The 18,695-nt window shown below is 47.7% G+C and overlaps 1 protein-coding gene across 1 annotated transcript in view; it reads right to left on the reverse strand.

The window, feature by feature from the left end:
* Nucleotides 1-2,621, reverse strand: part of LOC137322628 (cholecystokinin receptor-like) — a 39,669-nt gene extending 37,048 nt beyond the window's left edge. Inside the window, exons 1-2 of the mRNA XM_067985535.1 lie at nucleotides 2,567-2,621; nucleotides 987-1,238 (exon numbers count right to left, since the gene is read on the reverse strand). Coding sequence (XP_067841636.1) covers nucleotides 987-1,238; nucleotides 2,567-2,621 — 307 coding nt within the window. The remainder of the gene's footprint in view (nucleotides 1-986; nucleotides 1,239-2,566) is intronic.
* Nucleotides 2,622-18,695: the final 16,074 nt, after the last annotated feature.

Raw genomic sequence — 18,695 nt, forward strand, 5'->3', positions numbered from 1 at the left:
TCTCTGCCCTGGGAGTGTTTGATGGGACAGTGTAGAGGCAGCTTTACTCTGTATCTCACCCTGTACCTGCCCTGGGAGTGTTTGATGGGACAGTGTAGAGGGAGCTTTACTCTGTATCTAACCTTGTAACTGCCCTGGGAGTGTTTGATGGGACAGTGTAGAGGCAGCTTTACTCTGTATCTCACCCTGTACCTGCCCTGGGAGTGTTTGATGGGACAGTGTAGAGGGAGCTTTACTCTGTATCTCACCCTGTACCTGCCCTGGGAGTGTTTGATGGGACAGTGTAGAGGGAGCTTTACTCTGTATCTCACCCTGTACCTGCCCTGGGAGTGTTTGATGGGACAGTGTAGAGGGAGCTTTACTCTGTATCTAACCCTGTACCTGCCCTGGGAGTGTTTGACGGGACAGTGTAAAGGGAGCTTTACTCAAACCAGCAAAGGGTTAATTTATTAAGGTAGCCTAGTGGTTATGTTACTGATTTTAAATCACACCAGGGCAAGTTGTGAAATTAAATTCAATAAATCTGGTAATTTGTTGACTGGCACCAGGAAATATTTATGAAGCTATCGGATTGTTGTTTAAAACCCAACTAGTTCACGAGTGTCCCACACACGCACGGACACACACACACGCACGGACACACACACACGCACGGACACACACATGCACAGACACACACATGCACAGACACACACAGACACACGCACAGACAAATACATGTGCAGACAAATACACATGGACATATATGCATAGACACACATGCACAGACACACACGCATGCACACGCGCAGGCACACACAGACATGCAAACATATACACGCAGACACACACACGTGCAGATATACACGCTCAGACGTACACGCAGACATGAACTTTCCAGCAGGGGTCACTGGATAGTGATCAGGCCAGAAACCCGAGCCCATTCTCCCCCTCTCTCCAGATCATGCACTGGGGGTAACTCCGCTGATCTGCCTGTGTTCTCTTACCCATGAAATAAGCAGTGATTTTACACATGGCCTCCCCGAAGATGAAGTCTCCCAACAGGTTGGGGATGAGTGTAAATGGCATACAGAAGATGGCGACCATCAGGTCGCTGAGGGCCAGTGAGAGGAGGAAGGAGTTAGTGACTGTTCGCAGCCTCTTGTTCAGGATCAGCACCAGGATAATCATCGTGTTCCCAAAAATACTCAGGAGGAAAATAATTGAGTACAGGAGGATTCGAACTGTGTAATCGAGATCTGCGAAAGGAAACGAGAACAGGAATTAAAACTGTCCTTAATAAAAGGATGATCCACTCTGCTTAAATGTACAATGGTACCGAGATTAACAGGGAAAGATCAATTACTCCATTCAGCCTGTTCCATCACCAAATGGTACAATTAACACATCCCATAACCCCCCCCCGGCAATCTTCTGGGAGAGAAAAGAAAGAACTGGCATTTCTCCAGGGCCTTTCACCACCTCAGGACGTCCCAAAGTGTTTCACGGCCAATGAAGTACTTTTTTTTGAAGTGTAGTCACTGATGTAATGTAGGAAACGCAGCAGCCGATTTGTGCACAGCAAGATCCCACAAACAGCGATGAGATAAATGACCAGATAATCTGTTTTTAGTGATGTTGGTTGAGGGATAAATATTGGCCAGTGACGCCCACATCCCGAGAATGAATATTTATTCACACTGACCAGGTGCTTTCAGCGGACAATTAAAATTTCTCCCCCCAAATCCCTTCAATTGGGGGAGGAGGGGAAGGAGAGAAAATTGATGGAGGAATGAAAAGATTGAACACAGGCGCAGAGCAGGTGCTGTGGTCAGCACGCTGACACGGGCCGGAGTTTACAGGGGGGACCTTTTTGCGCTGGACACAGTTTTATTGTCACCCTGTTTCTATCAGTTTTACACCCCATTTATCCGTCCTTAAAATACATCTCAGCCCACCCACAAAGTTGGGCCAAAATCTCCCAGAACTAAACCGGACCCTCCTCCCTACTCCTGAGACCACCCAAAATAATTTGCTGATACAGTCACAGGAGGAAAGGAGCAGCCAGTGAGGAAATTTGGAATCGTAGAATCATACAGCACAGAAGGAGGCCATTCAGCCCATCGTGTCTGTGCCAGCTCTTTGAACGAGCTATCCAATTAGTCCAATTGGTCGTACTCTAAAAGGTATAAGTGGAGGTAAGATTGAAGAAGTTCTCTTTGCTCCTCCACACCCTTCAGTCTGCCCGTCCCACTCACCCTGTCTGCCCGTCCCGCTCACCCTGTCTGCCCGTCCCGCTCACCCTGTCTGCCCGTCCCGCTCACCCTGTCTGCCCGTCCCGCTCACCCTGTCTGCCCGTCCCGCTCACCCTGTCTGCCCGTCCCGCTCACCCTGTCTGCCCGTCCCGCTCACCCTGTCTGCCCGTCCCGCTCACCCTGTCTGCCCGTCCCCCTCACCTTGTCTGCCCGTCCCGCTCACCCTGTCTGCCCGTCCCACTCACCTTGTCTGCCCGTCCCGCTCACCCTGTCTGCCCGTCCCACTCACCTGTCTGCCCGTCCCGCTCACCCTGTCTGCCCGTCCCACTCACCTGTCTGCCCGTCCCGCTCACCTTGTCTTGTCTTCCTGAAGTCGTAGATAAACATGAGGGAGAAAGGAATAGCAGGATGTGCTGATAGGGTGAGATGAAGTAGGGAGGGAGGAGGCTCGTGTGGAGCATAAACACCAGCATGGACCAGTTGGGCCGAATGGCCTGTTTCTGTGCTGCACACTAAATGTAATTCCTTTCAAATCATTATCCAATTCCCTTTTAAATTATGTTAAATTCCTTCTTCAATCATCCCTTGTGGTGAAGCTTCAAAATTATCAGGAGAATTTTTTTCACAGAGGGGGGAGATGAGGAGAATTTTTTTTACAGCGAGTTGTTCTGATCTGGAATTCACTGCCTGAAAGGGCGGTGGAAGCAGATTCAATAATAACTTTCAAAAGGGAATTGGATAAATACTTGAAGGGGAAAAATTTTCAGGGCTATGGGGAAAGAGCAGGGGAGTGGGACTAATTGGATAGCTCTTTCAAAGAGCCGGCACAGACACAATGGGCCGAATGGCCTCTTTCTGTGCTGGATGATTCTATGATTCCCTGTTCTAATAACTCTCTGTGTGTAAACATTCTTTCTAACGTCCCTCCTTCATTGTTCTATTGATATTCCTCAGTCTGTGCCGTTTGTTACTGATCCAGCACTGCCTCTAATCTTTGATCCTCTCTGACCAGTCTATACCGGGCTGACTGCTGTGATTGCCAGTTTGACGAGAGGGGCGAGAATGAGCCTCGTCCTCACACAAGGCAGGGGCTCATGGGGTCGGGGGTAATATATTAGCATGGATAGAGGATTGGTTAATGGACAGAAAACAGAGAGTAGGGATAAACGGGTCATTCCCAGGTTGGCAGGCTGTAACTAGTGGGGTGCCGCAAGGATCAGTGCTTGGGCCTCAGCTATTTACAATCTATATTAATGATTTGGATGAAGGGACCGAGTGTAATGTATCCAAGTTTGCTGATGATACAAAGATGGTGGGAAAGTAAGCTGTGAGGAGGACACAAAGGGTCTGTAAAGCGATATAGACAGGTTAAGTGAGTGGGCAAGAAGATGGCAGATGGAATGTAATGCATCCCAGGTTGCTGAGGGAAGTAAGGGTGGAAATTACGGAGGTACTGGCCATAATCTTCCAAACATCCGTAGATACGGGGGTGGTGCCAGAGGACTGGAGAATTGCAAATGTTACACCCTTGTTCAAAAAAGGGTGTAAGGATAAACCCAGCAACTATAGACCAGTCAGTTTAACCTCAGTAATGGGGAAACTTTTAGAAACGATAATCCGGGACAGAATTAACAGTCACTTGGACAAGTGTGGATTGATTAGGGAAAGCCAGCACGGATTTGTTAAAGGCAAATTGTGTTTAACTAACTTGATTGAGTTTTTTGATGAGGTAACAGAGAGGATAGAAGAGGGCAGTGCAGTTGACGTTGTGTATATGGACTTTCAAAAGGAGTTTGATAAAGTGCCGCATGGTAGGCTTATCATCAAGATTGTGGCCCATGGAATAAAGGGGGCAGTGGCAGCATTGATACAGAATTGGCTAAGGGACAGGAAACAGAGAGTGGTGGTGAATGGTTGTTTTTTGGACTGGAGGGAGGTGTACAGTGGGGTTCCCCAGGGGTCAGTGCTGGGACCACTGCTTTTCTTGATATATATTAATGACTTGGACTTGGGAGTACAGGGCACAATTTCAAAATTTGCAGATGACACAAAACTTGGAAGTGTAGTGAACAGTGAGGAGGATAGTGATAGACTTCAAGAGGATATAGACAGGCTGGTGGAATGGGCAGACACGTGGCAGATGAAATTTAACACAGAAAAATGCAAAGTGATACATTTCGGTAGGAAGAACGAAGAGAGGCAATATAAACTAGAGGGCACAATTCTAAAAGGGGGAGCAGGAACAGAGAGACCTGGGGGTATATGTGAACAAATCGTTGAAGGTGGCAGGGCAGGTTGAGAAAGTGGTTAAAAAAGCATACGGGATCCTGGGCTTTATAAATAGAGGCACAGAGTACAAAAGCAAGGAAGTCATGATGAACCTTTATGAAACACTGGTTCGGCCACAACTGGAGTATTGTGTCCAGTTCTGGGCACCGCATTTTAGGAAAGATGTGAAGGCCTTAGAGAGGGTGCAGAAGAGATTCACTAGAATGATTCCAGGGATGAGGGACTTTAGTTACGTGGATAGACTGGAGAAGCTGGGGTTGTTCTCCTTGGAACAGAGATGATTGCGAGGAGATTTGATAGAGGTATTCAAAATCATGAAGGGTCTAAACAGAGTGGATAGAAAGAAACTGTTCCCATTGGCAGAAGGATCAAGAACCAGAGGACATAGATTTAAGGTGATTGAGAAAAGAACCAAAGGTGACATGAGGAAAAACTTTTTTACACAGCGAGTGGTTAGGATCTGGAATGCACTGCCCGAGGGGGTGGTGGAGGCAGATTCAATCATGGCCTTCAAAAGGGAACTGGATAAGTACTTGAAAGGAAAATAATTGCAGAGCTACGGGGAAAGGGCGGGGGAGTGGGACTGGCTGGATTGTTCTTGCATAGAGCCGGCACGGACTCGATGGGCCGAATGGCCTCCTTCTGTGCTGTGACCTTTCTGTGATTCTATTCTATGATTCTATAATGTGGGGAAGTGTGAGGTTATTCACTTTGGTAGGAAGATTAGAAAAACAGAATTTTTTTAAATGGTGAGAAACTATTAAATGTTGGCGTCCTTGTACAAGAAACACAGATATTTTGCATCCATCTTCACTGTAGAGGATATGAATAACATGCCAGAAATAATTGTGAATCAAGAGGTGAGAGAGGGAGGGAGGAACTTAAAACATTTACAATCACCAGGGAAAGGGTTCTGAAAAAATTATTGGAACTAAAAGCTGACAAGTCCCCAGGTCCTGATGGACTTCATCCTCGGGTCTTAAAAGAAGTGGCTGCAGAGATAGTAGATGCATTGGTATTAATTTTCCAAAATTCCCTAGATTCTGGAAGGGTCCCATCAGATTGGAAAATAGCAAATGTAACTCTTCTGTTCAAGAAAGGAGGGAGACAGAAAGCAGGAAACTACAGGCCAGTTAGCTTAACATCTGTCATAGGGAAAATGCTGGAATCTATTATTAAGGAGGTTATAGCAGGGCACTTAGAAAATCTCAATGCAATCAGGCAGAGTCAACACGGCTTTGTGAAAGGGAAATCGTGTTTGACTAATTTATTAGAGTTCTTTGAGGAAGTTACAAGCAACGTGGATAAAGGGGATCCTGTGGATGTGGTGTACTTGGATTTCCAGAAGGCTTTTGACAAGGTGCCACATCAAAGGCTACTACACAAAGTAAGAGCTCATGGTGTAGGGAGTAACATATTAGCATGGATAAAGGATTGGTTAGCTAACAGGAAACAGAGAGTAGGGATAAATGGGTCATTTTCAGGTTGGCAAGATGTAACGAGTGGAGTGCCACAGGGATCAGTGCTTGGGCCTCAACTATTTACAATCTATATCAATGACTTGGATGAAGGGACCGAATGTATGGTTGCTAAATTTGCTGATGACACAAAGGTAGTTAGGAAAGTAAGTTGTGAAGAGGACATAAGGAGTCTGCAAAGGGATATAGATAGGTTAAGTGAGTGGGCAAAAATTTGGCAGGTGGAATATAATGTGGGAAAATGTGAACTTGTCCACTTTGGCAGGAGGAATAGAAAAGCAGTTTATTATTTAAATGGAGCGAGATTGCAGAACTCTGAGCTACAGAGGGATCTGGGTGTCCTGGTACATGAATCACAAAAAGTTAGTATACAGGTACAGCAAGTGATTAGGAAGGCAAATGGAATGTTGTCATTTATTGCAAGGGGAATGGAATATAAAAGTAGAGATGTTTTGCTGCAGTTGTACAGGGCGTTGGTGAGACCACATCTAGAATACTGTGTGCAGTTTTGGTCTCCTTATTTAAGAAAAGGACGTAATTGCTTTGGAGGCGGTTCAGAGAAGGTTCACTCGACTGATTCCTGGGATGAGGGGGTTATCTTATGAGGAAAGGTTGGACAAGTTGGGCCTGTATACACTGGAGTTTAGAAGAATGAGAGGTGATCTTATTGAAACATGTAAGATCCTGAGGGGACTAGAAGGGGTAGATGCTGAGAGGATGTTTCCCCATGTGGGAGAGACTAGAACCAGGGGACACAGTTTAAAAATAAGGGGTCTCCCATTTAAGATGGAGATGAGGAGAAATTTTTTCTCTGAGGGTGGTGAGTCTGTGGAACTCCCTTCCCCAGAGAGCGGAGGAGGCAGGGTCACTGAATATTTTTAAGGCTGAGTTGATAGATTCCTGATTAACAAGGGAGTCAAAGGTTATAGTAGGTAGACGGGAAAGTAGGGTTGAGGTCACAATCAGATCAGCCATGATCTTATCAAATGATAGAGAGGCTCGAGGGGCCGAATGGCCTACTCCTCTTAATTCGTATGTTCGAAGGTACAGCAAGCAATTAGGAAGGCAAATGGTATGTTGGCCTTTATTGCAAGGGGGTTGGAGTACAAGAGTAAGGAAGTCTTGCTACAATTGTACAGGGCTTTGGTGAGACCTCACCTGGAGAACTGCGTACAGTTTTGGTCTCCTTATCTAAGGAAGGATATACTTGCCTTAGAGGCGGTGCAACGAAGGTTCACTAGATTAATTCCTGGGATGAGAGAGTTGTCCTATGAGGAGAGATTGAGTAGAATGGGTCTATATTCTCTGGAGTTTAGATGAATGAGAGGTGATCACAGTGAAACGTATAAAATTCTTAGAGGGCTTGACAGGGTAGATGCTGAGAGGATGTTTCCCCTGGCTGGAGAGTCTAGAACTAGGGGGCATAGTCTCAGGATAAGGGGTCGGCCATTTAAGACTGAGATGAGGAGGAATTTCTTCACTCAGAGGGTTGTGAATCTTTGGAATTCTCTACCCCAGAGGGCTGTGGATGCTGAGTTGTTGAATATATTCAAGGCCGAGATCAATAGATTTTTGGACTCGAGGGGAAATTGAGGGATATGGGAAAGGGAGGGAAAGTGGAGTTGAGGTTGAAGATCAGCCATGATCTGATTGAATGGCGGAGCAGGCTCGAGGGGCCGTATGGCCTACTCCTGCTCCTATTTCTTATGTTCTTATGAAAGAAACTTTCACTATTCACTCTATCAAAACTTTACCTAGTTCTCTGTTCCATCCCTTTCATTTTCTCTGTAAAAAGCACCAACTTTCAAACATCACATTCCTGGCTTCATTCTAGTGAATCCTCCCATAGTTCTAATATCCTTCCTACGATGGGTGCCAGGACTGCACACAACTGGAAATCTGGAACTCTCTCCCCCAAAAAGCTGTTGAGGCTGGGGGTCAATTGAAAATTTAAAAACTGAGATTGATCGATTTTTGTTGGGTGAGGGGATTAAGGGTTAGGGAACCAAGGCGGGTAAATGGAGTTAAGATACAGATCAGCCATGATCTAATTGAATGGCGGAACAGGCTGGAGGGGCTGAATGGCCTCCTCCTGTTCCTATGTTGCTGACTCCAATCAGGACAGACCCAATGTGATCTACCATCTTATTATCTCCTTGCTTTATATTCAATGGCCCATTTATAAAACCCAGAATCCCATTTGCTCATTTTATGGATCACCAGTGTCCTTCCCCTGTCTACCCACTGGCAGGAGGGTCAGTCACCAGAGGACACAGATTTAAGGTGATCGGCAAAAGAACCAGAGGGGGAGATGAGGAAACATTATTTTACACAGCGAGTTATTCTGATCTGGAATGCGCTGCCTGAAAGGGCGGTGGAAGCAGATTCAATAATAACTTTCAAAAGGGAATTGGATAAATACTTGAAGGGGAAAAATTTGCAGGGCTACGGGGAAAGAGCACGGGGAGGGGGACTAATTGGATAGCTCTTTCAAAGAGCCAGCACAGGCACAATGGGCTGAATGGCCTCCTTCTGAGCTGTACCTACTACAATACTATGATATCCATTAATTCCTACTCTGCTTTCTGTTCCTTTCTCTTGTACTCCAACCCTCTTGCAATAAAGGCCAACAGACCAATTGCCTTCCGAGTAGCTTTCTGTTCCTTGGTCATCTGATTCTCCAATTACATTCCCTTTAATACATAGAAATACATTGAAATTACAACACAGAAGCAGGCCATTCGGCCCGACTAGTCCGTGTTACCATTTACCCCGCTACGAGAACAATTAGTCCCAATCACATTTACCTGTCATCTTCCCAAATCCCTTCAACCCCTTTTCCTTCATACACCTTTCCAATCTAATTCTGAATGTTGCCATAGTTTCTGTCCCAACCACTAACCCAGGAAGTGAATTCCACATCTTCATAACTCTGTGTGTGAAGAAGTTTCTCCTGCTCTCTGTCCCAACATTTAATCTTGATTTGTTTCCACTCCGTCTCGACCCTCAACGATCATTTGCCTGAATTTTTTGAAACAAATCTCTTGCAGCATTTTATCAAAGCACCTTCCAAAAATTCCTCGACAAAACCCACCATGTTCCCAGTATCTGTAAATGGCAGTAACTTTGGGGCTCCTGTAAATGTCTGTTCCGCCCTCTCCAGATAGAACATGACCGATAGATTTAACAAAACAGAACGACGAGTCAGAAAGAGGAAAAGACACAACACAATAAACCAGGTACGGTCAATGGACCGGGTACATCGAATATACCGGGTACATCGAATACACCGGGTACATCGAATACACCGGGTACATCGAATACACCGGGTACATCGAATACACCGGGTACATCGAATACACCGGGTACATCGAATATACCGGGTACATGGAATACACCGGGTACATCGAATACACCGGGTACATGGAATACACCGGGTACATCGAACACACCGGGTACATCGAATACACCGGGTACATCGAATACACCGGGTACATCGAATACACCGGGTACATCGAATACACCGGGTACATCGAATACACCGGGTACATCGAATACACCGGGTACATCGAATACACCGGGTACATCGAATACACCGGGTAATTCGAATATACCGGGTACATCGAATACACCGGGTACATCGAATATACCGGGTACATCGAATACACCGGGTACATCGAATACACCGGGTACATCGAATACACCGGGTACATCGAATACACCGGGTACATCGAATACACCGGGTACATCGAATACACCGGGTACATCGAATACACCGGGTACATCGAATATACCGGGTACACCGAATACACCGGGTACATCGAATATACCGGGTACATCGAATACACCGGGTACATCGAATACACCGGGTACATCGAATACACCGGGTACATCGAACACACCGGGTACATGGAATACACCGGGTACATCGAATACACCGGGTACATGGAATACACCGGGTACATCGAATACACCGGGTACATGGAATACACCGGGTACATGGAATACACCGGGTACATCGAATACACCGGGTACATCGAATACACCGGGTACATCGAATACACCGGGTACATCGAATACACCGGGGACATCGAATACACCGGGTACATGGAATACACCGGGTACATCGAATACACCGGGTACATCGAATACACCGGGTACATCGAATACACCGGGTACATCGAACATACCGGGTACATCGAATACACCGGGTACATCGAATACACCGGGTACATCGAATACACCGGGTACATCGAATACACCGGGTACATCGAACATACCGGGTACATCGAACATACCGGGTACATGGAATACACCGGGTACATCGAATATACCGGGTACATCGAATAAACCGGGTACATCGAATACACCGGGTACATCGAATACACCGGGTACATCGAATACACCGAGTACATCGAATACACCGGGTACATCGAATACACCGGGTACATCGAACACACCGGGTACATCGAATACACCGGGTACAACGAATACACCGGGTACATCGATCACACCGGGTACATCGAACACACCGGGCACATCGAATACACCAAGCACCTCAAATACACCAAGTACATCAAATATACCGGGTACATCGAATACACCGGGTACATCGAATACACCGGGTACATCGAATACACCGGGTACATCGAATACACCGGGTACATCGAACACACCGGGTACATCGAATACACCGGGTACATCGAATACACCGGGTACATCGAATACACCGGGTACATGGAATACACCGGGTACATCGAATACACCGGGTACATCGAATATACCGGGTACATGGAATACACCGGGTACATCGAATACACCGGGTACATGGAATACACCGGGTACATCGAATACACCGGGTACATCGAATACACCGGGTATATCGAATACACCGGGTACATCGAATACACCGGGTACATCGAATACACCGGGTACATCGAATACACCGGGTACATCGAATACACCGGGTACATCGAATACACCGGGTACATCGAATACACCGGGGACATGAAATACACCGGGTACATCGAATACACCGGGTACATGGAATACACCGGGTACATCGAATACACCGGGTATATCGAATACACCGGGTACATCGAATATACCGGGTACATCGAAGACACCGGGTACATCGATTATAGCGGGTATATCGAATACACCAGGTACATCGAATATACCGGGTACATCGAATACACCGGGTACATCGAACATACCGGGTACATGGAATACACCGGGTACATCGAATACACCGGGTACATCGATCACACCGGGTACATCGAATACACCGGGTACATCGAATACACCGGGAACATTGAACACACCGGGTACAGGGAATACACCGGGTACATCGAATACACCGGGTACATGGAATACACCGGGTACATGGAATACACCGGGTACATCGAATACACCGGGTACATCGAATATACCGGGTACATCGAATATACCGGGTACATGGAACACACCGGGTACATCGAATACACCGGGTACATCGAATACACCGGGTACATCGATCACAGCGGGTACATCGAATATACCGGGTACATCGAATATACCGGGTACATCGAACACACCGGGTACATCGAACACACCGGGTACATGGAATACACCGGGTACATGGAATACACCGGGTACATCGAACACACCGGGTACATCGAACACACCGGGTACATCGAATACACCGGGTACATGGAATACACCGGGTACATCGAACACACCGGGTACATCGAATACACCGGGTACATCGAACACACCGGGTACATGGAATACACCGGGTACATCGAATACACCGGGTACATGGAATACACCGGGTACATCGAATACACCGGGTACATCGAACACACCGGGTACATGGAATACACCGGGTACATCGAATACACCGGGTACATGGAATACACCGGGTACATCGAATACACTGGGTACATCGAACACACCGGGTACATCGAATACACCGGGTACATCGAATATACCGGGTACATGGAATACACCGGGTACATCGAATACACCGGGTACATGGAATACACCGGGTACATCGAATACACCGGGTACATCACATATAGCGGGTGTATCGAATACACCGGGTACATCGAATATACCGGGTACATGGAATACACCGGGTACATCGAATACACCGGGTACATGGAATACACCGGGTACATCGAATACACCGGGTATATCTAATACACCGGGTACATCGAATACACCGGGTACATGGAATACACCGGGTACATCGAATACACCGGGTACATCGAATACACCGGGTACATGGAATACACGGGTACATCAAATACACCGGGTATATCTAATACACCGGGTACATCGAATATACCGGGTACATGGAATACACCGGGTACATCGAATATACCGGGTACATGGAATACACCGGGTACATCGAATACACCGGGTATATCGAATACACCGGGTACATCGAATACACCGGATACATCGAATATACCGGGTACATCGAATACACCGGGTACATCGAAGACACCGGGTACATGGAATACACTGGGTACATCGAATACACCGGGTGCAACGAATATACCGGGTACATCGAATACACCGGGTACATCGAATACACCGGGTACATCGAATACACCGGGTGCATCGAATATACCGGGTACATCGAATACACCGGGAACATCGAATACACCGGGTACATCAAATGCACCAAGTACATCAAATACACCGGGCACATCGAACACACCGGGTACATCGAATACACCGGGTACATCGAATACACCGGGTGCATCGAATACACCGGGTACATCGAATACACCGGGTACATCGAATACACCGGGTGCATCGAATACACCGGGTACATCGAATACACCGGGTACATCGAATATACCGGGTACATCGAACACACCGGGTACATCGAATACACCGGGTACATCGAATACACCGGGTACATCGCATATACCGGGTACATCGAACACACCGGGTACATCGAATATACCGGGTACATCGAATACACCGGGTACATCGAATAAACCGGGTGCATCGAATACACCGGGTACATCGAATACACCGGGTACATCGAACACACCGGGTACATCGAATACACCGGGTACATCGAACACACCGGGTACATCGAATACAGCGGGTACATGGAATACACCGGGTACATGGAATACACCGGGTACATCGAATACACCGGGTACATCGAATACACCGGGTGCATCGAATACACCGGGTACATGGAATACACCGGGTGCATCGAATACACCGGGTACATCGAATACACCGGGTACATGGAATACACCGGGTGCATCGAATACACCGGGTACATCGAATACACCGGGTACATCGAATACACCGGGTACATCGAATACACCGGGTGCATCGATTACACCAGGTGCATCGAACACACTGGATACATGGAATACACCGAGTAAATGGAATAGACCGGGTACATCGAATACACCGGGTACATCGAATACACCGGGTACATCGAATACACCGAGTACATCGAACACACCGGGTACATCGAATACACCGGGTACATCGAACACACCGGGTACATCGAACACACCGGGTACATCGAATACACCGGGTACATCGAATACACCGGGTACATCGAATACACCGGGTACATCGAACACACCGGGTACATCGAATACACCGGGTACATCAAATACACCGCGTACATCGAATATACCGGGTACATCGAATACACCGGGTACATGGAATACACCGGGTACATCGAATACACCGGGTACATCGCATATAGCGGGTGTATCGAATACACCGGGTACATCGAATATACCGGGTACATGGAATACACCGGGTACATCAAATATACCGGGTACATGGAATACACCGGGTACATCGAATACACTGGGTATATCTAATACACCGGGTACATCGAATATACCGGGTACATGGAATACACCGGGTACATCAAATATACCGGGTACATGGAATACACCGGGTACATCGAATACACCGGGTACATCGAATACACCGGATACATCGAATATACCGGGTACATCGAATACACCGGGTACATCGAAGACACCGGGTACATGGAACACACTGGGAACATCGAATACACCGGGTACATGGAATACACCGGGTACATCGAATACACCGGGTGCATCGAATATACCGGGTGCATCGAATATACCGGGTACAGCGAATACACCGGGTACATCGAATACACCGGGTACATCGAATACACCGGGTACATCGAATACACCGGGTGCATCGAATACACCGGGTGCATCGAATACACCGGATACATGGAATACACCGAGTACATCGAACACACCGGGTACATCGAATACACCGGGTACATCGAATACACCGGGTACATGGAATACACCGGGTACATCGAATACACCGGGTACATCGAACACACCGGGTACATCGAATACACCGGGTACATCGAATACACCGTGTACATGGAATACACCGGGTACATCGAATACACCGGGTACATGGAATACACCGGGTACATCGAATACACCGGGTACATCGCATATAGCGGGTGTATCGAATACACCGGGTACATCGAATATACCGGGTACATGGAATACACCGGGTACATCGAATACACCGGGTACATGGAATACACCGGGTACATCGAATACACCGGGTATATCTAATACACCGGGTGCATCGAATATACCGGGTACATGGAATACACCGGGTACATCGAATATACCGGGTACATGGAATACACCGGGTACATCGAATACACCGGGTACATCGAATACACCGGGTACATGGAATACACCGGGTACATGGAATACACCGGGTACATCGAATACACCGGGTATATCTAATACACCGGGTACATCAAATATACCGGGTACATGGAATACACCGGGTACATCGAATATACCGGGTACATGGAATACACCGGGTACATCGAATACACCGGGTATATCTAATACACCGGGTACATCGAATATACCGGGTACATCGAATACACCGGGTACATCGAATATACCGGGTACATGGAATACACCGGGTACATCGAATACACCGGGTATATCGAATACACCGGGTACATCGAATACACCGGATACATCGAATATACCGGGTACATCGAAGACACCGGGTACATGGAATACACTGGGAACATCGAATACACCGGGTACATGGAATACACCGGGTACATTGAATACACCGGGTGCATCGAATGTACCGGGTACATCGAATACACCGGGTACATCGAATACACCGGGAACATCGAATACACCGGGTACATCGAACACACCGGGTACATCGAACACACCGGGTACATCGAATACACCGGGTACATGGAATACACCGGGTACATCAAATGCACCAAGTACATCAAATACACTGGGTACATCGAACACACCGGGTACATCGAATATCCCGGGTACATCGAATACACCGGGTACATGGAATAAACCGGGTGCATCGAATACACCGGGTACATCGAATATACCGGGTACATGGAATACACCGGGTACATCGAACACACCGGGTACATCGAATACACCGGGTACATCGAATAAACCGGGTACATGGAATACACCGGGTACATCGAACACACCGGGTACATCGAACACACCGGGTACATCGAATACACCGGGTACATCGAATATACCGGGTACATGGAATACACCGGGTACATCGAATACACCGGGTACATGGAATACACCGGGTACATCGAATACACCGGGTATATCGAATACACCGGGTACATCGAATATACCGGGGACATCGAAGACACCGGGTACATGGAATACACCGGGTACATCGAATACACCGGGTACATCGAATACACCGGGTACATCGAACATACCGGGTACATGGAATACACCGGGTACATCGAATACACCGGGTACATCGATCACACCGGGTACATCGAATACACCGGGTACATCGAATACACCGGGAACATCGAACACACCGGGTACATGGAATACACCGGGTACATCGAATACACCGGGTACATGGAATACACCGGGTACATGGAATACACCGGGTACATCGAATACACCGGGTACATCGAATATACCGGGTACATCGAATATACCGGGTACATGGAACACACCGGGTACATCGAATACACCGGGTACATCGAATACACCGGGTACATCGATCACAGCGGGTACATCGAATATACCGGGTACATCGAATATACCGGGTACATCGAACACACCGGGTACATCGAACACACCGGGTACATGGAATACACAGGGTACATGGAATACACCGGGTACATCGAACACACCGGGTACATCGAATACACCGGGTACATCGAATACACCGGGTACATGGAATACACCGGGTACATCGAATACACCGGGTACATCGAACACACCGGGTACATCGAATACACCGGGTACATCGAACACACCGGGTACATGGAATACACCGGGTACATCGAATACACCGGGTACATGGAATACACCGGGTACATCGAATACACCGGGTACATCGAACACACCGGGTACATGGAATACACCGGGTACATCGAATACACCGGGTACATGGAATACACCGGGTACATCGAACACACCGGGTACATCGAAAACACCGGGTACATCGAATACACCGGGTACATCGAATATACCGGGTACATGGAATACACCGGGTACATCGAATAAACCGGGTGCATCGAATACACCGGGTACATCGAATACACCGGGTACATCGAATATACCGGGTACATCGAACACACCGGGTACATCGAATACACCGGGTACATCGAATACACCGGGTACATCGCATATACCGGGTACATCGAACACACCGGGTACATCGAATATACCGGGTACATCGAATACACCGGGTACATCGAATAAACCGGGTGCATCGAATACACCGGGTACATCGAATACACCGGGTACATCGAATACACCGGGTACATCGAACACACCGGGTACATGGAATACACCGGGTACATGGAATACACCGGGTACATCGAATACACCGGGTACATCGAATACACCGGGTGCATCGAATACACCGGGTGCATCGAATACACCGGGTACATGGAATACACCGGGTGCATCGAATACACCGGGTACATCGAATACACCGGGTACATGGAATACACCGGGTGCATCGAATACACCGGGTACATCGAATACACCGGGTACATCGAATACACCGGGTGCATCGATTACACCGGGTGCATGGAATACACTGGATACATGGAATACACCGAGTAAATGGAATAGACCGGGTACATCGAATACACCGGGTACATCGAATACACCGGGTACATCGAATACACCGAGTACATCGAACACACCGGGTACATCGAATACACCGGGTACATCGAACACACCGGGTACATCGAACACACCGGGTACATCGAATACACCGGGTACATCGAATACACCGGGTACATCGAACACACCGGGTACATCGAATACACCGGGTACATCAAATACACCGCGTACATCGAATATACCGGGTACATCGAATACACCGGGTACATGGAATACACCGGGTACATCGAATACACCGGGTACATCGCATATAGCGGGTGTATCGAATACACCGGGTACATCGAATATACCGGGTACATGGAATACACCGGGTACATCAAATATACCGGGTACATGGAATACACCGGGTACATCGAATACACTGGGTATATCTAATACACCGGGTACATCGAATATACCGGGTACATGGAATACACCGGGTACATCAAATATACCGGGTACATCGAAGACACCGGGTACATGGAACACACCGGGAACATCGAATACACCGGGTACATGGAATACACCGGGTACATCGAATACACCGGGTGCATCGAATATACCGGGTACAGCGAATACACCGGGTACATCGAATACACCGGGTACATCGAATACACCGGGTACATCGAACACACCGGGTACATCGAATATACCGTGTACATCGAATACACCGGGTGCATCGAATACACCGGGTACATCGAATACACCGGGTACATCGAACACACCGGGTACATGGAATACACCGGGTACATCGAATACACCGGGTACATGGAATACACCGGGTACATCGAACACACCGGGTACATCGAACACACCGGGTACATCGAATATACCGGGTACATGGAATACACCGGGTACATCGAATACACCGGGTACATGGAATACACCGGGTACATCGAATACACCGGGTACATCGCATATAGCGGGTGTATCGAATACACCGGGTACATCGAATATACCGGGTACATGGAATACACCGGGTACATCAAATACACCGGGTACATGGAATACACCGGGTACATCGAATACACCGGGTATATCTAATACACCGGCTACATCGAATACACCGGGTACATCGAATACACCGGGTACATCGAATATACCGGGTACATCGAACACACCGGGTACATCGAATACACCGGGTACATCGAATACACCGGGTACATCGCATATACCGGGTACATCGAACACACCGGGTACATCGAATATACCGGGTACATCGAATACACCGGGTACATCGAATAAACCGGGTGCATCGAATACACCGGGTACATCGAATACACCGGGTACATCGAATACACCGGGTACATCGAACACACCGGGTACATCGAATACACCGGGTACATCGAACACACCGGGTACATCGCATACACCGGGTACATCGAATACACCGGGTACATGGAATACACCGGGTACATGGAATACACCGGGTACATCAAATACACCGGGTACATCGAATACACCGGGTACATTGAATACACCGGGTACAT

This window comes from Heptranchias perlo, chromosome 6 (genome assembly GCF_035084215.1).
Source record: "Heptranchias perlo isolate sHepPer1 chromosome 6, sHepPer1.hap1, whole genome shotgun sequence".
In the NCBI taxonomy this organism is placed as follows: Eukaryota; Metazoa; Chordata; class Chondrichthyes; order Hexanchiformes; family Hexanchidae; genus Heptranchias; species Heptranchias perlo.